Source organism: Haliaeetus albicilla, chromosome Z (genome assembly GCF_947461875.1).
Source record: "Haliaeetus albicilla chromosome Z, bHalAlb1.1, whole genome shotgun sequence".
Classification (NCBI taxonomy): Eukaryota; Metazoa; Chordata; class Aves; order Accipitriformes; family Accipitridae; genus Haliaeetus; species Haliaeetus albicilla.
Window position 1 is genome coordinate 36273967 of NC_091516.1, and position 23556 is coordinate 36297522.

The 23556-nt window shown below is 42.7% G+C and overlaps 2 protein-coding genes across 5 annotated transcripts in view; both read left to right on the forward strand.

Moving 5' to 3' along the window:
* Positions 1–2237: 2237 nt before the first annotated feature.
* On the forward strand, positions 2238–5821 carry CKS2 (CDC28 protein kinase regulatory subunit 2). The gene is made up of 3 exons (XM_069775914.1): positions 2238–2428; positions 4005–4132; positions 5356–5821. The coding sequence occupies exons 1-3, from the start codon at positions 2370–2372 to the stop codon at positions 5406–5408; spliced, it is 240 nt and encodes a 79-aa protein (XP_069632015.1). The 5' UTR covers positions 2238–2369; the 3' UTR covers positions 5409–5821.
* A 1844-nt stretch (positions 5822–7665) lies between these two features.
* The window catches only part of SECISBP2 (SECIS binding protein 2), a 41232-nt gene continuing 25341 nt past the window's right edge, over positions 7666–23556 (forward strand). For 2 of the 4 annotated variants that reach the window (XM_069775838.1, XM_069775840.1), the window contains exons 1-9: positions 7666–7792; positions 9463–9608; positions 11472–11664; positions 13673–13802; positions 14220–14443; positions 15516–15603; positions 18547–18695; positions 19235–19393; positions 22311–22412. In XM_069775838.1, the coding sequence (XP_069631939.1) occupies positions 7751–7792; positions 9463–9608; positions 11472–11664; positions 13673–13802; positions 14220–14443; positions 15516–15603; positions 18547–18695; positions 19235–19393; positions 22311–22412 (1233 nt within the window). In that variant the 5' untranslated portion in view covers positions 7666–7750. Of the gene's footprint in view, positions 7793–9462; positions 9609–10363; positions 10418–11471; positions 11665–13672; positions 13803–14219; positions 14444–15515; positions 15604–18546; positions 18696–19234; positions 19394–22310; positions 22413–23556 lie in introns of all 4 variants that reach the window. The other 2 variants (XM_069775837.1, XM_069775841.1) reach the window with 2 other exon arrangements.

Consider the following 23556-nt stretch of genomic DNA (forward strand, 5'->3'; position numbering starts at 1 on the left):
CAAGCTAACCATTTAGCAAGCTTATTACTTTACTTCAGTAATTTCACAAACAATATCCCTAACGTTAAGATTTTCGTTTTAGGAAAAAGATACCAAATTAATAGCAGAACTTAACAAATTCCTGGTACTCTTGCTTTATTTATCATTCAACAATTTTTTAAGTCTTGCCAGGGAAAAGAAATTATGAAAGAAGAAGCTGAAATGGCACTTTGGTACTAAATAAGATAGCTCAACCCTGGATTACTAAAACCAGTATATCACTTTGTTAGCTCTACCAGTTGCCTGACAAATACAGTTGTTCAATCCTGAGCAACAAGGATTTTCAAAATAATTTGAGGGATCTCAAAGGGAATTGGATGCATATCTGCCTAAGAATCCTTTTAATCCTTTTCAAAACTATGATTTGCTATGAGTATTTGCAATAGAAGGAAAAGTTGATTTAAAAGGACTCCAGGCTTTCACTTCTGAGTGAACTCAAAGGAGGTGTACACATAGGCTTCCATAAAGGTCAATTTTCTCTTATGTTCAATATGCATGAGATAAGCTGAAAGGTTACAAAGAAGGCGCACAGATGAAACGTCTTCCGTCCAGCCTAACCCTTTTGTTGCGGTGGTATGAGCTTTCCTTCCATTATTACACAACACCATTCCTAACAGAAATTATTGTTTACTCTCTGCCTTAAGAATTCAAAAATAACAGTTGTGCTGCCCGGAACTAAGCTAACAAAAACATAGTCTGTTTTGAATAATCCAACCAATGCCTTAGAAAACTTGCAGGCGGCTTGTACTTGTACGATTATACTGAAATTGATATTCCTGCTGAGGATCTTTGTAAATGAAAAGAATTTCACATATTTAACTACACCAGTACAAAAATACTGAGCTTTGTTTTGCCTGTGAGTGACCTGTGTCAACATGCCCTAAGATGCAGACCAGCTAAGAAAAAAATAGTCCTGCTAGATTATGATGAGCACTCCTTTTAACGGCTATAAGCCATGAGACAGTTTAAACTTTAGCATTTAAGATATCAGGCTGCAGTACCAGTAAAAACAATGCTACTAAAAGCAATGATCCCTACCCACGCGTGTGTGTCAGCACTCGTGCCTCACATGACTTTGAGTTTTTTTCCCCCATCAGAACAGTTTTCAGACAGATGTATTACATCACCACAGGCAATACCTGCATTTCTGGTAGCATTGTGAAAGTAGAAAATTAAACTAGTCTTCTCTTCCTGCAGAGGCCAAACAAGGAGAGACAGCAGCACACTGTAGGCAGGGGGCACAGAATGTGAAGAAGAAAGCAACAGTGAGATTGAGATCGCCCTTTCTGGCAACATTCCCACTAAGCTTATGTCATATCACAGGGCAACTACACCCAAGAACTACCACTGGAGTTTAGGAAAGCACAGAATTCAGCGTTTACGTACTGAAAAAGCCTGATGCCAAAAATAACGTTCATAGCCTCGGAACTGCAGTGCCTCTTGTCAAGTCCTGGCAAGCTGCGACTTAGGCTTTACCGTGAAAGTTATTTACTGTGCTGTGTTGCTGGGTGAGGATGTTTGTACGGTGAAATCCTGCCCACAGACCCCACACGGCTCTGAACCCGCCTGCACCCCACGTTTATTTTCTGCCAGCACTCAGAGCAAGTAGCACGCGAGGTGTGACAGATGCTACAGCCTTTCAAGCGAGGGGAGCAGCCACGTTTGTGAAGTAACCGCGGCCCAGGGCACCACGAGTCCACAAACCCTCCCCGGCCGCGGAGTACGGGGTACGGGAGTGGCACCGGGGCAAGGCACACGTTTAACTGAAACCCGAAGCTTGATCAAGAAGCCGGAGGAGGCTCCCTCCCACTGCCTGCCATCAGCGATTCCCCCGAACACCCGGGACCGCAGCCGCTTGCGCGGCAAGGGCCGCGCCAAGCAGATGACGACACGCGCAGGGTACCGGTCGCTAACGGCCACAAACGCCTGACCTCCCCCCACCCCCCGCTCCCAACACTCCGTACGGCCTAGAAACTGCTAGAACCGCCCGCCCCCGGCCGCGGCTGGCCAATCACCGCGCCCCTGCGCAGCGCGCCCCAGCCCCGCCCCGCCGCTCTCCCAACCGTCGCCCCCTTACGTAACGCTCCCCGCGATTGGTGGGAGGACGAGCGTTGGCGGCGCGCGGCGGCGCGGAGGGCGTGGCGGCGCGGCACGCTATTGGCTGCCCCGGCAGCGCCAATTAGAGTTGAGCTGTTAGATTCAAACGGAGCAGGGGCGCGGAAGGAAGCGGGCGGTTAGTCTGCGCGGTTGCCCGTGGGAAGAGCTGGTCCGGTCCGCTCCGCTCCGCTCGTTGCCGCCGCCGCCTTCGCTGCCTCTCGCCGCCTCTCGCCATGGCCCAGAAGCAAATCTACTATTCCGACAAGTACTTTGACGAGCAGTACGAGTACCGGTACGAGGCTGCGGGAGGGCCGGCCGGAGGCATTAGGAAAGGCGGCTCCTGCCGGCCCTTTCGGAGGGGGGCGGCTCGAGCAGGCGCCTCTCCCGGGGCTTGTGCGACGCCCTCGGGGAGTAAGCGCCGCCGGTGGCGGCGGTGAGCGTGGCCCTGGCCTCCCTGGGGCCAGAGGGGCTCCCAGCCCGCGGGGAGGGGCCGCGCCGTGCCGTGCCGTGCCGCTTCGTGGTGGGTTTCTGCGGGGCTGTCCACCTTTCCACCAGCTGGGGGGGCGGGTGGGTGACGGGGACGCTGCGCTCGGCTGGCCCTTCCCGGACGACCGTTCGGTGAGCCGGCAACGCAAGCCCCAGCCAGCGGGCGCCGAAGGAAGCAGCGGAGGCTGGGGCGGAGCGGCTGCGGCGGAGCTGGGTTTGGGCAGGGCTGGCGGCGGAGAGCGCTCGGCCCCTGCCGACGAGACCCGGGGGGTGCGGGGGGCGGGCGGGCGGCCCCACCTGCCCCGGCGGTGGCGCTAGCGCTGTCGGCGCGAGGCCCGGCGGCGGCCGCGCTCCCCGGGCGAGGAGGGCTGGGGCCGTCGGGGCCGCCTCGGGCCCTGCGCCGCCCTCGCTTAGATGCCCTCAGGAGCTGACACGGGGAACTCGAACCCCTTGCGTTCGGAATGCTCTAGGCAGCCGAGAGTAAGGCCTTGTACTGCCTCAGCCCGAGCTGTGAATGTGGGCGAGGCGTGCATTTTGATTAACGCGTCAGCTCTGAAGGCGGTTCATAAGGTCAGGTCAAAAGAGTATTAACAAATGTATTTTGTCAAGCTTTCCAGACGGTGCTCTATCAGCTAGTTTTCAAAGCTGTGTTGTAGCACCAGTCGGTTCCGGATTGCAACGGATACTGTTGAAGTTCAGTCCTCTAGCCTTACTTGGAAGCACCTACTACAAACCGGGATTTTTCTTCCTCTGTGTAGAGATCTGAGGGTCCCTCTTACCAGCTGACTCTTAGGATCTCGAAAACAAGATTGAATGCTTTGCTTTCTATTAAGTGGTAAAGGAGCTTGCAAACGTGGAGAGCAGGCTGTATGTTTCTCCTCAGCTGACAGATCAGGCTCTTAAGTGGTGTTAGTGTGCCATCTTTTTAAATCGGCACTCTCGTCTCTGTGGAAAATACACTGTTGGTTACCAAACGCAAAATAGAGAGTGACTTTATCAATCATTCTAAAAGCCCAAAGTCCTTATTTTTCAAATAGCTGATATGACGGCCAATTGCTAGCAACACATACTTCTACAGAAGTAGCATGGTTGGAGCATGCAGGGGCATTAATATCCTCTAGGAAGTAGGTTGACTGTTTCAATATACAGTTGCATTACAGATGTAACGTTTAGCAGACAATGTGATTTTAAAACTGGATTCCGGGACAGTTGCTTCATAATCCAATTAGTAGTGTCTATCAGTCAGCACCCTAGGCTCCTTTATAGGGAATGCTGGTATTCATAACTGAACTTACTGTCTTTCAGTGTAGGTCTGTGCAAGTTTTCTGGTGTACAAAGGCATTGGTGTATGTAGTATGTGTTTAATAATTAAACTTCTACAGGCATGTGATGCTGCCAAGAGAACTTTCAAAACAAGTGCCAAAATCCCATCTAATGTCTGAAGAGGAGTGGCGACGACTTGGTGTTCAGCAAAGTCTTGGCTGGGTTCACTATATGATCCATGAGCCAGGTAAGCGAATCTGAACAGAATTAGATGAACAAAAGAGTCTAAAATGTCAACTGTTTGGTGCTCAGCTGAAGTGTGTAGTGTGTAATTATTCCTGCTGTGGAATCCAGCTGGAATTCACTACTGAATGTTTAGGCTCCTCTTCTTCTCCTTGCTGTTTTAGCCATTTGTCAGCAAAGAAAACATTACAGCCTTTATTTTAAATGTTCACATCCTGCTCCCAGAACTGCAAAATGCTAGCCTTGCCCTTGGTGTGTGTGGTCTACCAGTAAGTAGACAAAACATGCCAGATGGGAAACTGTTCCCTACCTCTGCCTCTAGAAATAGGCTTCTTGTGAGCTCTTGAATAATGTTAGTATCCCAGTGACTGAACCAAAATTTGTGTAGCAGCATATCTTTAAATCATAAAGCTGGCACACCTACTTTTTGTACAAAAACTTAATAGATGCTCATGTAGACAAGGTCCTGTATTAATGCTCTGAAATGTCTACAGTATAGTTTGAACTCTAGTTATACAGCCTACTAAAAGCAGCACTTAAAACCAGTCTTTCAATTAATGGGATGTGAAGTCCTAAAACTCTGTCAACTAGGATGTACTGAAAACAGCCATTCAAGATGACTTTTTTGTCAGGCTTGTCAGTAGTAACTGGTGATAGATGAATTGCAGCAGCGTGGAGTTCCAAGTTTCTGAAGAACCAGGTAAAGGATTTGGTATAACCTTCCCAGTGTTCCCCTTACTTGGGCACCTGTGATACTTCAGGCTTTTTTGGAGGAGTTTACAATTAAGTCAGATCAATAATAATGTAAGCTGGCTGTATTAACTGAAGTGCCTTTTGATGCTGTGCTTGTTAGGTACATAGTGTCAAGCATCATCAGCAGTTTGTTAGCCTAAGTTACAGTAACAAAGCTCATCAAATAGCCTAATGTGGAGAGACAGACTTAGTACCAGTACTAACTAAAAATACTCTGTTTTTTTCCAGTACTTCCTTCCTGCAAGTGTCTTAAGTTTATGATACTTCCAACCAGTATAAAACTTTCAAAAGCACCTGTTTGACTGTTGTAAGGTTACTGCAAAGTTGGTCTGTTAATACTACATATGGGGCCATATTAATCTGTTTATTATTTGACAGCAAGCTTCAACTATTGTTCAAGACTTAAATGGAAGAAATCCCTGTAATGAAGACTTAGGGGACAGACTGACAGTCTGTTCAATTTTATTTCCACAGAACCGCATATTCTTCTCTTCAGAAGACCTCTTCCAAAGGATGAACAGAAATGAACCATTGTCTATAAATCTTCTCTTAAATCTTCTGGAACTATGTATATGAGTGTATATAAGTTGGTAGTATTCAGTGAATACTTTAAAATGTACAAAACATGCATCCATACCTGTGCATGAGCTGTATTATTCACAGCAACAACGCTCAGTCAAATGCAATTCCAAGTAGGCTGCTATCTTGTTCTAAGAGTGATGAATATCTTCTTTACTGTTACTGTAAGTGCCTCTGGCTTTTAAGTTACTTTTTTAATTAAACTTTGTGTGGCATGTTCTGACTAGAGGATCACTTGTTACCTGTGTTAAGTAAATTTTGCACTCAGCTGTTCTGCTGAAGTGTAGCATGTTCAAATCCAGTGCCTCACTTGTTCAGTAGTAGGCATAAAGAAATAAACTGGGTTTGATGCTTTATAAAACCTAAGTGTCCAGAGTTCTAATTCACCAGACAAAACATGTCTAACATGCTAATCTTTTTCTGAAGTAGGTACTTTTAACTTGGGGAGCCTCTTGTTTCTCTGCAAGAGTTGTTTTGTCCTACAGGCTGAAGTTCCTAACCCTGATTTGAATTGGGAGCTGCAGGCAACATGGAAAGGAAGCTGGCAGTGGTAGTCAATACTCAGAGTAGCTTCTGCCATGCTCAAATTATGGGACTCTGTAGTTGTTGTAGGTTATAATGGGATTAATTATTCTGCAATGGCTACTTGTCATCCTACTTCTCATGGGGTGTCCTCTCCAGTGATGGGATGCAAGGGAATGTCTTAATGCTGCATCAGGGGAAGTCCAGATTGGGTGTTAGGAAAAATTACTCACTGAGGGGGTGGTCAAGCACTGGAACAAGCTCCGTGAGGATGTGGTCATGGCCCCAAGCCTGTTGGTGTTAAAGAAGTGTTTGGACAACACTCTTAAAGATACGGTTTAATTTTGAGGTTGCCCTGTGTGCAGTCAGAAGTTGGGACCTGATCTTTGTGGGTCCCTTCCAATGGAGGGTATTCAGTGATGACTTGGTATAAACCTGTCTGAAGGTATTAAGCAGTACTTAATGTATGATGGAGATATTTTTATGATTCCTGTCTTGCTTCCTGTTTTTTTTTCTGGGAAGCTAGCTTGTACTCTGTGTAGGCAGAAGTGTTGTCAAAGTAAGCTGAGTGTATTTCATCTGACAAAAGCAGCAGCTGGTTGTAGGACAGTGTGAATTCAGTTTCCTCACCATATGGAAGGTCGGGGCTAACAGTGAAACTCTGCTCAGTCCTTTTTTTAGGAAGCCATGTGCCAGCAAAGGTAAGCTGCTGGATGGACTTGATCTGACAAGTAACAGATTGTATCAAAATGGTCACTGTGGCCTCTTGGAACACTATACTGCCAGCCACATGATCATATTTTTTTTTTAAAAGGTGCTTCAGTATATTTGGTGTTGGGGTAACTCTGTATAGTACCAGTGGTTGTGTCTGGTTCATTTCAAATGCAAGCTAGTGTTACAGCTTGTGTAGGACTTTGAAGACCAACAACAACAGGAAGGTCTGCATGTAGCTTAACTGACGAAGTACAGGCTCTCCCTGTGTAGTGTGTGCTTGTGATTAAGGCCGTTACAATGATGGACAGAGGTAAGTAACCTGCCACATCTGGTGAGGAAAATAACCCCTGTGGTCTTTCCTCTAAAGCTGCTAGAGCTGTCTGTATCGGTGGTGGCCAAATGGTCTGTAACAGGCTCTCGGTGCTGAAGTGCAAGACTTTATATGCCTACCCCTCAGCGTGGGCCTCTCCGAGTGTCAAGCAGACGCCTTCATTAGAAGAACCATCGCCGAGAATCTTGCTGAGCTGTGCTGAAGCCGCGCTTTTCCTCAGGGCTTCAGCACCAGCGTCCCGGGTGTTGTCTTTTGATGCCCCGCTGCCACTGGTGGTCCTTAAAAGGCTTTCTGCTGAGCTGTCGCCTGCAAGTGCCGACCTTTGTGCTCTCCAGGCCCTTCTCCGGGGGGGGCGGCCATCGGCCCTCGGGCGGGGTCAAGCCCCCGGCGCTGTCTGTACCTCTTGGGGCCGGGGCCGGGGCCGCTCGCGGTGGCAGGGCTCGCGGTGGCAGGGCTCGCGGTGGCAGGGCTCGCGGTGGCAGGGCTCGCGGTGGCAGGGCTCGCTGCCTCCTCCGGCTCCCAGCCGCAGGGCCGGGACGGCGCGGGACGCGGCCGCCCTCCGCCGCACCCAGCCGCGCCTGGGCGGCGAGGGCGGGGCGGGGCGGCCCGCCGCCCCCGCCCCCTTCCCCCGGCGGCGGCGTCATCGCGGCGCGCCGCTGCGCCGAGGCCGAGGTGGCAGTGAAGCGGGGGGCGGCGGGGCCGGGGCGGCGGCCCGCCCGCGCCATGGCAGCGGAGGGGCGGCCGGGTTCGGGCCGAGGCGGCGAGGTAAGGGCGGCGGCAGCTCCGCGCGGTCCCCCGCTCCGCCCCCCCTCCGAGTCCTCCCGGCCTGCCGCCTAACGGCGATGCGGAGCCGCCTTCCCCCGCCCGGCGCGGGAGCGGCGGGCGGCCCGCCTCGGCCCGCCTCGGCCCGCAGCCACCCCGGGCCCGGGGCCTGCCCGCGCGCCGGGCCGAGCGCTCCGGCGGGACCTCCGGCGAGGTGGGGCGGGGCGGGGCGGGTGAGGCGCCCCGCGCCTTGGGTCAGCCCTTGGTGCAGGGCAGGGGAGCGGAGCCCCTTCTGGGAGGGCAGGACCGGGGCGGGGGCAGCGCAGGGTGGTGCGCGGCGAGTGGCTTCCCAGCACCCGGGAGGGGGAGGCGCCGTCATCGCTTCCAGGGAGCTCGAGTGTGAACACCGCGTCCTGCTCGGAGCGGAGAGCCTGCTGCGAGGACCGCTGGGCGTCCCGGTCGCTCTAAAGATGGGCGCGCAAGCTCTGACGGGTGACGGTGGCGTTGCGTTGCACAGGGACTCGACCTCCTGGTCAGGCCCGGGGCTCTCTAAAGTTAGTGATGAGCCTGCAGTCACGGTCGCCTCCTGTGGTACCATACGTGTTTAGTGAATGAGGTATTCCCAGGAGCTGTTCAACGATGCTGTGCCTTAATTATCTCCCAAGCTTATGCGTTTCTCATATAATAGCGTACTCAGCCGTGCCTGTTGCACGTTTCATTTGTCACTGTTACAGCGGATGTTCATTGTGTGTTTGGATCTGCGTGGTAGATTCAGAAACGGAAGAGTTTGCAGTTATTTGTAATTTACTTTAGGCTGCCAGAGCTCTTCAAATGCTTATGATACAGGTGACTGCAGAGCTACTAGAGGATGCAGGGAGCCCAGTTTATATGCTCAAGCATTGAAATTACTGTTCAAATATTTTCAAAAGCCTTGTGTGTTACTCAGTTATTGAAGTTTGCTTCGACAAGTGAAAAAATCCCAGTTTTCACGTAGGGTGTCAGTTACCCCCAAAAACAGAGTCAACTGTAGGAATGACTTGTGGCATGTATTAGGGTGAGTAAAGCTGTGTAATGCTCTAAAGGCAGTAAATACTTCGAGTCTTATTTCAGTGTCCTTCCATATGTACATATCCAGTTTAAGTGGATGGTAATTCAGAACAAATGGAAAATCCGTCTTAATAGATCTGTGTTGTGCCAGAAATGAGAAGGCTATATAATTATTCATTCAGACAGACTACCTTAAAATATAGACATACACAAAGCCATTATTGTTACATGCTTCCAGAGTCTGATTTTATGGTAGTGCTAGTGTATGTTATGAGTTTTAGCTTATATTGTTCCAATCTAAAGTAAGACTTTGTATACTAGCGTTTACTGCATCTTGGGTTAAGCAAGCCTCTGTCCTCTCCGTAACTGACCTTTGTGAGTATTTAATGATAAATGTGGTTATTAAGTAACTTTCCAGAGCATTTGCATTTCTGTTAGAATGCCTTGGTTTTATTTCTCCCTCTTTCCTCCATTGTCTTTTGGTGAGCTTTATTGTTTTGCATGTTTTGTTAGAAGAGACCAAACTAACACTTTGCTATGACAGTTAAACGCACAAGGATGAGTATTTTTCACTTGCAACATTAATCTCCAGATGCACGTAGCCAAAAAAACGTTTTGTTTCTCAGGGCATCAAGTTGTCAGCAGAGGTCAAACCATTTGTTCCAAAACATGCGGCGGTAACCGTGGCATGGTCAGAACCCTCAGAAGCATGTGTCTTTCCTAGGTACTTAACTACATGCTACCCATTTGTTCAGGAACCATCTTTGGATAAGTATGTATATTTTCTGAATTTTTTTTTTGGAGGGGGGGTGTGGATTTTAACCTTCCAGTTTCGGACATTGAAATACTCTTGTCAAGTCAAAGCTCTGATACGTTAATCTAACTAGAAATGCTTGTGCATTGTCTTCATGATTTAGGTTTTTGCATTTATGTTATTTGGGCATATATCTGGTACCTTTTCTCTTGCTCCCAATCGCCTGTATTGTTACAGAGCATTAAGGAGGATTTGTTGCCTGTAATGGCTTGTTTGTTGTCTGGAAGGAGCTGAATCCAGTCCTTTGGTGAAAGAATGGTTGAGTTATGACAAGTCTGGGGTAAATATAGTCATATAAAAGGAACAGGAAGACCCTTCAAGAAGGTTTCTCATGCTGTAAAACATTTAAATAATGTATGGGGCTCTTCCTGGATCTCCTCTCCAGAACCCGTGCATCCCCAGAAAGGCGGTTTTAGTAAGAATGCTACAGGTTTCCAAAAGGTTTTTTCTAATAACGCCTGAAAAAAAAGGTATTCGTGATAGACTCATAAAAGTATTGTTAATCCCAGAGCAAGCTAGAAAAAAGCCTACATAGTAGGATAGGAAATAGTCGAGTCTTGTGATGTTACGTAGTTCTCTAGTTGCTTTCCAGCTTCTCAGAACTCTAAGCATTGGATTGACTGCAATTACTGCAAAGTTATTGGTGCGTCCTAACAAGTTCAGTTAGAGCCTTAACAAACACATTGATTGTAGGCCTTCATTTTATCCTACAGGAAATCTCAGTATTTTCAACGCATTTTGATTTGTAATAGAAATTTAACATTGAGGTGAGTACGGCCTAATCTATGCATTAGAAAAAACACAGCATTAGCATTAAAAAAAAAAAAAAAAAGGCAGACAGGAGCAATATTCTGATGAATGTTTTGCCTTGTTGGGACTAAGCCATACTTTTTTTTTTTTTTGACTCTTATTTGTTACTTTCCTTCTCTGAGCATAAACTATGATTGTAAGAGTTCTTTTGACTACAGTCTATCAGAATTGCAACAGGCAGTAAGAAATGTGTTACCTGAAGTCTCTTGTTCTGATGGGAAAGTTTCTCTGTTTTTTTATTATATAGCCAAGATTCAGACGTTGGCCACTTCATGGTGAACAGCTTTAAAAACTAAATGCAACTTAAGCTGAGAAATTTCTTTTCTCCCTAATCAAATTTGGATCGTGGCATATAGTTTCTGTACAAAGCGTGGGAGGAAGTTGGAAGGGAACTTTGAGTATACATTTGAAGGAAAAAGGCATGCCCCAGACATGTTGTGTTTTCATAAACTGTGATGGTTAAATGCAGGTCAGTTAATGATTATCTTATACTTCTGTGTTGTAGTTCGTACATGTCTTATGCCCCATGAGATGCTGTACTTCTACTTTGTTATTATGGCATTTTAAGACAGGTTTTACTCTTTAATGTTTGTATTTTTGCAGTCAAGTATTTAATGCGTATCGTGTAGTTATACTGTGCTTTTAATTTGTTTCACAAGAAAAAGCCTACCGAAAATAAGTACGAAGAATCTTGATAACCTTAAACAGAAATGAGGACTGTAACTGCAAAGCAGACTAGCTTTGAAACTTTGAAACAGATAACATCTGTGTTTTAAAATATTTGCTAAACTGCATGTTTTCCCAAAACAAAATTAATTATTTTTAAAGCAGTCTATAAGAGAGAGTAAATACTTAATTGAAGTAACATGGAACAGTTCTCTTTTGAAATATAGCTTTCTTGTTAAACAAATTCTTCAGCCAGGGAATGATGTGTTTATCTAGGCAACAAGTATATGCTGAAGATTTGCCCTGGGACGACTTCTCATCTCTTTCTCAATGTCCATCACATAGTGTTCTGGGAGATCCTGCCTTCCGTGAATACTCCAGCTGCTCTTACTCACCTGATGTTGTTTCAAATGTATATCCTGTAGCTGGCTCACAATATCATTCTAACAACTCAACACACTCTAATGGTTCAGCAATAGTCAGTGAATCTGCTGAGCAAACGTATCCAATCAGACAAGAGAGTAAGAATCTTTCAAAGGTGAGCAAATACATGGGTTTTTAAAAATTTTTTAATTAAAATTAAATTTTTATTTTAAATCAATCTTTTTATATGTTTGGTTCATTCTTAAAAGTGAATAATCACTCTCTGTTCTTGTAGTGATAATGAATGGCATTTAAAGAGCATGGTAGTAATGTGCCAAACTTCAGATTTCAAAAAAGTTCATGGAATTCTACAGTTCAAATTTATACAATTTTTCAAGCAGCGTTTTTGGAACATGAGGGGAATTCAATTCTTTTTCCTCAGAAAGCAGCATGGGGGGGGGGGGGGAAGACCATTCATTTGTGAGCTATGCTTTCCTTCGTTCACTATTTGGGCTTGGGGGGAGGTGGGAAGGGCTTTTTTTTGAGCCCCGTGGCAGCTTCCGTTAACCAGCGTTAAGAGAGACCTGGTGGCTGTAATCAGCTGTGTGGCTGATAAGTGATGAGACCACATCTGTTGTTGAAGGGTTTCCAGGACCTGCCACAGGTAGAAAACAATCCGTAAGAGAGTAGGAACTTGTATTGGTGTGGAGAGGGAAGAAAGGTTCATGTTAGAAATGTTCTCTTTCAGTCAAAAGTAAAACAGATGTTTGGTAAACATCTGTCATCTTTTTTTTGTGTGCCTGTTTGGGAATAAATTTCCTGAAACTTGGATAATATTTTCAAACAAAAAAATAGACAAACTCCTCAAAATATAAAAATCAGGGGAAAAAAATCAAATGTATTATTAACTCATTTCCCTCTGTGGTTAGACATTGTGTCCCTTGTATTTGTAAGGCTGTTGTTGTTTCCAACAGGTTCAAGTAATCTGTTCTCCAGTCACATCCTTCTGGTGGACCTTACTCCCTAGGCAGAGACCTGGTAACTTCACTGTGGTCAAGCCTGTGTAGAGGAAGTTGTAAGATCAGGTCCTAAGCATGCCTTACTAGACATAAGATAACAAAGGCTAGAGACCTAAAATTAGTAGTTTTCTTGCTAAGAGAAAAATTAAACACTGAAGCTGTGGGGAGATTATTAGCTTAGTGTTAGCACAGGTGATGTAATATGAAGAAACATAGTTTATGTTCCAGGAGGAGTTCTCTGGTCTTTGTAGGGGCTTGGCCTGAGCTGTGTACTGTTTGACAGTCTTTTTGTCATTATTCCCCATCATTTATGTTTTTTGTGAGCTTGAAGAGAAATGATTGATCTTTGCAGCTTTGCATTCATTTGATCACATCTCCTAAAGCTTTAATAATTTAGCTTTGGAGGTCAGGAAATGCCTTGGCCTCCCACCCAAGAAAATAATGTTGCTGCCAGATGTACTTTGAATTTAGTCCAGCATTCTGTAATCAGAAGGAGTTAAGCCACTTGTCTAGGTCAGTACATTATACTTTGCATAGACGCAAGCCTAGTGCATGTTCCTTGCCTGCCGTACTGATACCTGAGCCCAGCTCTGCCAAGCTGTTTCTTGCAAGAATCACAAGGCTTTCAGGACTTGACAGTGTAGGTGAATGTGTTTCCTTTATTGGGATCATATAGGTGTATTTTTTCTAATTACTTTCTGTCTGCTCGAAGTGTTTTGGATGTTGTGTTGCCTAGTTTTGCCCATAATACGTAGTTTAGACAAAATATTGGAATGCTTTTAAGATTTTAGCCCTATTCTAGAAGAAACTCAGTTTTAGAAGATAGGGCTGGATGATTTAAACTATTGGAAATGCTCTGATAATGAGATCTTAAAAGTACAGTTGTCTAGAAACATATGGAATATAATCCCTCTTGCTTGGGCTATAATATGTGCTAAACATGGCACAGTTAACAAGGTAGATAAAATTAAATAACAAATCTCTAACTGGCTGGTCCTGTTTTTATTGGTTATTTGTGGTTGTGGTATACTAACTACTTATGTTGTATTAACTTGATAGTCAAGCTCCAGATGCAGAGGTACTTAACTGTAACTCAAGCTAAGGCAAACTTGATGACTTTACAAAGTTCAAGTAAAATCAACTAAATGTCACAAATACTTGCAGCAGAGGAGATCAAAAGAGGGTGAGAAAAAATTAGACAAGAAAAGGCATGATGGAGATGACTCTTCTGTCAGAATTGTGAACAGGACTTCGTTCCAGACCTCCGCATGCAGCAGAGATTCTGTGAAGCCAGGTACAAATGTGTCGTTTGGTTAGAAGCACATCGAATAGACATAAAATGGTTGACTGTGCTATATCCTTCAGTTTGTGACCATGTTTCTAAATATAGAATAATTAAGGAACAGGATTTCTTTCCTGTGTGACTTTTTGACGAGGCGTGGTGACTTAGGTCTTTTTGCTGATTGAACAAATTCTTGTAAACTGATATGAAAAATTTCCTAAGCAAGCATCTGAATTTAAGGTTGCTTGTTGAGTCAGTGTTGTGTATGCACATTGGATATGATTGGTAGGTTGTTTTTTTAATATGAGCTATGTTTAGCAATAGCTCTTGTGGTGATTACTGTAGTTATGTCAACAGGTGTACTATAAAACATACCTAGAAATGATCACAAGCAAGTTTAATCATTTAGACTTTACATGCTTTATTCAGACAGGTTCAATAAAACTACAAACAAGAAGTCAACTCAAACTCCAAAACCAGAGTCTCTTGCTGTACCCACATTTGAAGCTACCATTCTGGATTTCCACAAGTCACAGAGTTTGGGAAGCAGTGAGATATTGAATGTACAGCATAAAAGTGGACCAGTGTGTGCAGCGGAAAGTAACATTGCGTGCCTTAGTCAACCACAGATGTCTCTTTTGTTGAATACGGAGGTTAGTTGATGCTTTCATGTTGCATATTTTGCGTAAAAATAAAACTTGTCTAAAGTTCAGGCATTTCTGAATGCAAGTATTTTTCATTCAGTATGGTAGTTTAAGACCTGTTTAAGTACCTTGCAAGCAAGGAGTTTTGGAGGTAGAGGTTTTATGGTTCTTTTAGATGGTGGTGTCAGTGGTTGATGTCTGCTCTTTTAGCCTTTCTCACTATTCTTTCCTTGTCTCTGCTGCCAGTAGATAGGGGAAAGCTAAGTATAGTTAGAATTTAGATTGGTACTGCTATGGTCTAGACTTCTAGCTTGCCTATACGGAGCACATATGTTCCTGCGGTTTCTTAATAGCTTCTTGTTTTCTTTCTTGCCTGGAAATAACAGGTAGGCAGTCACTTATCCAATAGTTTTAACAGATTAAAAAAAAAAATTTGGAGTATTGTACTTAATTGCTTTGTGCTGAAGAATAAAAATGAGAAGCTGAATTCCAGAAGGAGGAAAAAATATTGTTAAGGCGTAAGCATTTAACTTTATTCTTCTTGATTTTCTTGGTTCCCTATTTGTTAGTAAGTACAATACTGACATATTCAGCAGTATGTTACGTATATTGAATCAGAGTTTTCAACAGTGATTAAAGATTAATGTTTTTGAAGGATCCAAACAGCATATTTCCATTGCCTCTGAGTGGAAAACTGCCTGTGATGGAAAAAAGACCTTTCTGCTGTCATCTGAATTTCCTTTTTCATTGCTAGTTTGAGTTTGATGATGGACTTTGTTTTTAATGTACTTGGAACATTAAAACTTTTTCTTGTTAGTTCTTAGAATCATTGTTTGGATGCTTTTCTAAAATGTAAGAAGGCATCATCTTGCTTGTACAGCAGTGCAGGGGCATCTGCTTATATTTTGTAATGCTATAGAGTTGAAATGGTGGTTCCACTAAGAAAAGCAACAAAATTCCCTACATTTTTATCTGTGCATGGGTTGAGGATTTTTTAAGTTATGGGGGTTTTTATGTTTAGCTTTGTTTAGGTCAGTGATTTTAATCCTACTTTTGTGATACCTGACTGTCTATTTTACAGGAAGATACTTCTGCAGAAAGCAAAGCTTCATCAAAAACTTTAGATGAAACAGTAGCCACCTTAATTCCCTCTTCATTTGATGGTAGAGGTAAGTGCTCCAGACAAATTATTTGCCTGTATTTCAACTGCTTGCATCTCATCACTTTGGAAAACTAAGGTGTTCTGAGAAGCTGTTGATGTGTAAAGTAAGAAAGGAATTAAACAGCAAGCTCATTACAAAAGGAAAAAAACAAACGAATAAAGCTGTATCAATTTCTTCCAAATGAGATGACCACTTATAGCTCATTCTTTCTTACAGATTTCATCAGCAGATAAAAACTGGGATTATCTTCCTTCTCTGTTTCATTCATGCTCAAGGGCAAATGTTGCTGTAGTTGCCTACCAGGTTGTTTAAGAGGAGAGAAAGTAATGCATATTGATAATTGGAAGTCTGTTGAGTCGTTTTCAGATTTTTTTCAAGAATAAATGAGAGGTAGAGACTTGATCCATCTTGATAAGCAGATTTGTTTTAAATAGTTGGCAGTCTCAAGTCTAGTATGTACCTAAAAATTACTCTGTGGCATATGTTATTTCTGTCAAGTCTGTTAAGGAAGGAGAGCTATGGAGAACTGTGATGCTGAAATATCCCCTTTTTTTGTTTATCTGTTGTCTGGATGTGGGGATGCAGAACTTCTTTTTCTTTTTCTTTTTAAATTGCCACAAACTATCAAGTGGCTTGTTTCAAGTGAGTACTTAAATTTAATGGAAATACTTAAATCCAGAACCGAAAAAAGGTTCTGTTCAGCAGGACTTTGTCTTGGAGGCATCATATGCATTATGCATTGAATTGTCTTAAGTGTCTGTCATGGTTTAACCCCAGCCAGCAACTAAGCACCATGCAGCAACTCGCTCACTTTCACCCCAACCCAGTGGGATGGGGGAGAGAATCAGGGCAAAAAAAAAGTAAAACTCGTGGGTTGTGATAAGAACAGTTCAATAGGACAGAAAGGACGAAAATAATAATGATAATAATAACAATAATAAAATGACAATAGTAAAAGAATTGGAATATACCAAAAAAGTGATGCACAATGCAATTGCTCACCACTTGCTGACCGATGCCCAGTTAGTTCCAAAGCAGTGATCTACCCTTCCCTAGCCAGCTGCCCCCAGTTTATATACTGGGCATGACGTCACATGGTATGGAATACCCCTTTGGCCAGTTTGGGTCAGCTGCCCTCCTGTGTCCCCTCACAACTTCTTGTGCACCTCCAGCCTTCTTGCTGGCTGGGCATGAGAAGCTGAAAAATCCTTGGCTTGGTATAAACACTACTTAGCAACAACTAAAAACATCAGTGTGCTATCAACATTATTCTCATACTAAATCCAAGACTTAACACTATACCAGCTACTAGAAAGAAAATTAACTCTATCCCAGCCGAAACCAGGACAGTGCCTCTCACTGGATTTCTGTGTATACACAGACGCACACCAGTCTGGACAGTTCAGTCCTTACCTTCCCACTAGCTTCATTAAGGATTCAGAAAGGACAGGTTAACCTGCTGAAGTGCGTTGAGGGGCCCTCCAAAGATAAAGTGATTCCAGAAGCTTTAAAGTCATGTGATAATGTTTTCTCCTTAAACACTGTCCTTGGTTCCTATCCCCCAGAATAAAGTGGCAGTTTGTGGTGGGTTGATCTTGGCTGGTGGGCAGACTCCTACCCAGCTGCTTTCTCTCTCTCCCTCCTCAGCAGGATAGGGAGAAAACAAGATTTAAAAGCTTGTGGGTCAGGATAAGGACAGGGAGATTACTCACCAGTTGACCATACAGGCAAAGCAGACTTGACTTGGCATAGATTAATTTGTTGCCAATTAAAAATAGGGTAGGATGGTGGGAAACAAAAACAAAACTAAAAACACTTTCCTGCAAGCCTCTCTTCTTCCCAGGATCATCTTTACTCCTTCATTCCCGACTCTTCTACCTCTTCCTGCCCCAAGCGGCACAGGGCGATGGGGGCTGTGGTCAGTTCATAACAGCTCCTCTCTGCTGCTCCTTCTTTTGCAGGGCTGCAGGGGGACAGCCTGCTCCTCCACCATGGTCTTCTCCAGGGGCTGCAGGGAAGTCTCTGCTGCTGTGCCCAGAGCACTTCTTCCCTCTCCTTCTTCACTGACCTTGGTGTCTGCAGGGTTGTTCCTCTGACATTTTTTCTTACCCTTCCCTCTCAACTCCTGCACAGTGTTTTTTACCCTTTCTTAAATATGTTATCACATAGACGCCACCAGCATCACTGATGGGCTCAGCTGTGTCTGGCAGTGGATCTGTTTTGGAGCTGGCTGGGGCTGGCAGTGTCCATCTTCTCGCTGAGGCCACCAAAGCAGCCTCCCCCCACTACCAAAACCTTGCCATGTAAACCCATAATGCTATTTAGTTGTTCAATGAAAGTTTTTCTCATTCTTAAAGAAAAATTTAGATTTTGTTCTGTATTTGCTGTGTGTTAAGAATACTTACAAAATAAATTGTGAGTTCCTTCAAAACATTGATACTTCTGAGTGGTAGCGGGTGAAATTCCTGTACACTGAGGAACATTAGGAAGTCTTTCAGCTGGTACATATGTCTATAAAACTGGAAAGTTTTTAGGAAGTAGAAAATACTGATGTGGCCTTGTATGTGAAAACTGTATGACTGAGATAAATATTTAAGGAATTTTGCATATAAATATAGCAGAAGTTCATTATTTTAAAGAAAAGTAGCTTAGAAAATTAGCATGGAATTATTAATATGTAGTTAGTATGACACAATATAGATTTCCAATTATAATTTAATTGGGCTAAATGCATGTATATAGTGCTGGACAATATATAGAATAGTTAAAATTCTAGAAAGCCTTCTGGAGAAATTAATTGTATGAGTGTCTTATTTCAGTCCTTCCTCTGAAGGAATATGGTGCTACTCTGTATTTGCTAGTTGTTGATTAATTCATTACAGATCCTTTTTCTTTTGAATACTTGAGAAATATTTTTGATACATCTTCGTATATCACTTTTTTTCCCAGTGGCATTTCCTGAAACACCTGCAGATGTTTCTGCTCAGCCACATGTGTCTTGGGCTATGGTACTTTCACAGCCCCCAAAGAAAATTGTGTCATCACCAGCATCTGAAGGTCTTTCCAGAGGCAAAGGGAAGCAGGATGGTGAAGCAAAGGTACTTGAGAATTGTCTGCTCTAAACTGTGTGATTGTGTCTCTTGATGTGAGACATTGCCATTTTTTTCCTAGGCTCTGCACAGTGTCCACTTCTAATGTAGCTTGTAAGAAGTAATATAAAGTTACCTTGTCCTTATTAGAATTTTTCTTCTCTTGTAGTGGAAAAGAATAACAAGATGTCAAAAAGACAGTGCTACTCCAGCAACACAAACTTCCAACTTTTAGGCTGGACTTTTTTCCAATTCCTGACCCTCAGAATGAGACATGAAACATGGAACTCTTGCCTTATTTGGGTGGATATTTCCTATTGAAATCTCAGTAGCCCCGATACATTCTGATAACCATGCAATGTGGTTCAAATGAAGAGTTTTTGCAGTAGCTCTGAATTTCTAAGAGATCTTGCATTTTCCTTTAATGTCCTAGCCTGGATTGATTAAGATACCCTTTAGTTGCTTAAGTGTGGTCACTTGCATTTGTTTTGGTAGGTGGTATTGAAATAAATCAATTTCTGATGGTCACGCCTTGTGATTTTTTTCAGCAGTCAGAAACAAAAAATGACGCTAGTGAAACTGAGCCTGAAGAAGGGTCAGAAAAGAAGAAAAAAAAGAAGAAAAAGAAGAAAAAAACGAAGTCACCCACTGATGTAGAGAAACCTCAAAATGAACCTACTAAAGTACAGGAACCACCAAGGATTGAGGTATAGTGAAGAGGGTTTTGTTATTTTTCTTTTAAGTGTTATGAGTGTATTGGAAGACCAGATGTTAACACAGCTTTGTACAAATTTAAGTTCAAATCCCATTTGTAGAGAATATTGGTTCAGGTCCATTTCAGTTGAGATGTTTGTCAGAAGTTACTGGTAGGGAACAGTTATGCCTTTTGACTTACCACGTATTCAGTGAGCACAGAGGAGTGCAGAAGAGACTTAGGAGCAAAATTGGAATGATGCATTTGAGAGTCTGGATATTAACACATAACAATAAAAGTCAAATTTCCTAAATTAAAAATATTCTGTAACAACTGTTGCAGAAAGCAAAGTGCACAAGGGACAGGGAATATACTGGGTACCATAGTGTGCCACAATTTTAAAGAATGTGGTACTGGTATTAAAATTCTTCCCATCTTACATCTGGAAGCAATTTCTATGTAACACAGTTGTCACTGCCTACATTCCTGATTGTTAATTCCAGGTTTTTTTCAAATCCATATAGCTGTAATATGCGTATTAGTATTTTGATACTTTTGTGTATCAGTATCATGAAGGCTTTACTCTCCCACATTAGAGAATTGTTGTATGGTCCATGGTTTAACAGTGCTTCATTGAAAGCCCAGTATTGTACAGCACTACATACATGTGTTGATTTATATGTTTGATCTAGTGTACGTAATTTTCAGTCTCTGAAATGACAGCATAAAGAAGCCTTCCTGGCTGGCTTCTATTCTGTACATTTTAACATGGAACATGGAGCGGAACTGTGGCTACACATTCTTTTCATTGTATGGTTCATTGTCCTGGAGCAGCACAAGAAATGACTGTTTACAGACCTCTTTGCTAGAGAATTATGGGTAGAATTAAAGATCTGCAGGTTCTTTACCTCATGAGAACATCCCCGTTTTTACTATATGCTGCCATAGAATGTCTGACTTGTGAATGACTTACCATCTAAACAGAAAGAGAATGACAGGAGTTGTGGAAAATAGTAGGAAGGTAATGGTACTACTGAAGACACAAATGGGAATAAAATGGCATAGAATCACAGAACAGGACATAGGCATTGCAGTGAAATCTGTGATGTGGATGCAGGATCTGTTGTGGCAGTGGAGGACAGCATTCAGACCCTCCTGATTTACTGGGAAATGCTTGTGGGCTCATCAGTTTGAAAAATGGGTGAGATGCTCTTGAAATAGAAAAGCATGAAAGGATCATACACACATAACTTCTGGGCACCCAGGAGATTTAAGAAGGTTCTGCTATGTGCAGCAGCTCACTGGAGCAATATATTGGATTGCTTACTAGTTTTATAAAAGTCACTCATATATAGACATTGTTAATGAGCATAAATGGATGCAGTCGGGGAAAAGCAATCCTGTTTTTCCATACATAGTGATAGGCCCCGAGTTAGGTATTTTCCCTGAGGGGAAAAAAATTGAAGCTGCTATTGATAACCAGGTCAGTGCTAGTAGTACTGGTCAAACACACAAACAGTGCTGGGAATTATTAGGAAAACAGAAAACAAAATGGATTGTGACGATACATAAATCCAGGATGTGTCTGATCTGAATATAGCATGGATTTTGTTTTCTTGTGTTTCCCCCACTCCTTAAAAAAAATACACAAACTTGAACTAAAAAAAGGTAGACAAAAGGCTTCAAAAATAATCAAAGGTATGAAGCAATTTCTGTGGGAGGCAGGACTGAATAAACTAGGTCTTCTCAGTCTGTAAAATAGATAGCGAAGTGGGAATCAGAAGTGACAAGGAAATAAAAAAGAAATTATTTGATCTTTCTCCTAATTTTGTTTGATGTCGTCTGGTTCTTACAGGTGATGAGCTAAGAGCAAATATAAGGAGGTTTAACTGCACACTGAGTGGTAGATTTTAATTACTTGTGTTGCTACAGGATGTTGCAAATGCCAGAAATTTATATGAATTCAAGAAGTGACTGGACAGACTGAAATAAAAATTTATTCTAGTGAGGGCTATTTAAATGGAAGGTACTGCCTGTGGTTCAAGATGTCCCTAAGCTGGAAGAGTATGTTTGTGGAACATTTTTCCCTTTCTTGCAGTTGTCTTTTGTCATACTTCCAAGCTTCTTTAAAAATAGTTCATTGAATGAGGTGCGTCTGTCCTTACGCTAGAGCTTCCTAGCTTGGGCTGTTCAAATGAAGTCTTCTGGGCTGCAGAAGAAGTGTTGGTGTGTTCAGTAGTATTGTATCACTGCTAAAAAGGCCTCTTGGAAAGTGGGAGGAGAAGCAACTGAATGAAAACCACGCTAGTGGATCAGGATCATTATGATTGAGATAGCGGATATAAGGTGACCAGTGTAGAGCAAGCTTCAACCTGTCTGCACTTAGTTAATCTGGAGTCTGGATAATGTATCTTCTGCTAATAAAATTTACTTTTGTGTCTAAACCTACATAATCACTTGAGTGATTTATCTGTTTATTTCCATACTGTAGTCAAGAGTTACTACCCTTTTGCCTGCCCTTTTTGTTATTCACCACTTGCATGTTTAAGGCAGAATTGCACAGCTGGAGACTGTACTGGAAGAAGAGGGAAGTTGTTTGCAAGGCTGTTAAATGATCTGAAATACACTCCTTTAGGACCATTTACCTCTAATTATTTGTATCAGCTGACAGCAATAACAAGCTGGTGTTGGAAGCATTTCTCTTGTAAGCTCTTTCAGCCCTGAATTAGCTGCTGCATAGATGACTTAACCATTGTAGTGCTGGTTAGAATTGGTGGCACTGCACATGGGTTCTCAATTTTTGTACAGTGAAACAAATTATGATGAATGTTTGATAAGCAGGGAGAAAATCGTTTGAATGTAGGAAAATCAGTTTTGAGAATATGGACTTGATAGTTCTTATGAAATGATCTTCTGATTTTTTTGTTTAGGATGCTGAGGAGTTTCCTGATCTGGCAGCTGCTTCTGACAGGAGAAATAGGCTAGGATCTCAGAAATCATCATTTACTCCTTCTGTCAGAAAGCAATCTGAAGTAAGTAATCTTGCAAGATTATGTGAATGTTAAGAAAATAAGCAGGAAAAGACTGCAAGTTTTAAATGAGACTAAAGGTGAAATTCTTTTGACTAGATGTAGGTGCTTATGATGTGGGGTTCTGCCCATGGCAATCCTCATAGGTACTCTGTGGACAGTGAAGAGCTACTCACTGTATTCAGTAGATTCATATCATTTCAAGGGAGATAGATACCTTTTTGGTCTCTGAACTGCTGCCTGAACTCTGGGCTGTTAATTCTGACAGAGAGACCTCTGTTGTGGATGCTTGAAGTTAGTTGAGAGGAATTGTATTTATGTAGTTTATTTTCGTACAGGTAGTGTTCGAGTTTAATTTTGCATTTCATAAAAATAATACTAAGACTGTCAATTTCTGCCTTTGCTGTTTGTTCATATAATCAAATTTCAAGGGCATCTGAACAGCGTAACACTTTGTTCTCAAGCCATGCAAGTGTAAGAATTTGAGTCCAACATCAATTATAAATCCAAGCCATTTTTGTTTTACATGAATGAAATAAATCCCAAGGATTAATTTGGACATTCATTCAATGTGGGAATGAATCCCATACACATATCACAAGCATTGGAAATACGATTACTTTTGCAAAGCAAACAACATAAATACTAAAGGTGAAATTCCAGGTTTCTGTTTCTTCAAAACTAGTTTTGCTGCTAGAAATTTTTGTCCTTGGTTTTGTTTCGCTGTGAATATTAGTGGTTTTAAAAAAAAAAAAAAAAACCAACAAACCACAGAAAACCAAAACCCCTGTTTGCCTTGTTTGAGACAGTAAATTGCATTGATGGGGAGGAATGAGCAGCAAAAGGAAGTGTAATTGCTCAAACCAGATTTGTTATAAAGAAAGTGCTATACAGGCCTGCACCTCAAATGAGAGAAACCTTTTAGCTTTGTAGGCTTAAGTGGGATATAACCTCTCAAAGCTTAGGTAAGTTGTAGAGACATGATCATTAAGCCACTCATACTCCTCTGTAACAGATATTTGAAGATGAAGCTGCCTTGCTGGTTTTTTTCTTCCAAAAAAAAAAAAAGAAGAAAATCATGAGTTTGACTAAGAAGTATGGCAGCTAATAAATGATTGTACTTTCAGGGCACAATAAGGTCTTCCCA

What these genes read in the sequence shown, in the direction of transcription:
- CKS2 (XM_069775914.1), top strand. Translation starts at nt 2,370, where the DNA reads ATGGCCCAGAAGCAAATCTACTATTCCGACAAGTACTTTGACGAGCAG. An exon ending in GACGAGCAGTACGAGTACCG is followed by an intron (nt 2,429 to 4,004) that starts GTACGAGGCTGC and finishes AAACTTCTACAG; the next exon opens with GCATGTGATGCTGCCAAGAG. An exon ending in CTATATGATCCATGAGCCAG is followed by an intron (nt 4,133 to 5,355) that starts GTAAGCGAATCT and finishes TTATTTCCACAG; the next exon opens with AACCGCATATTCTTCTCTTC.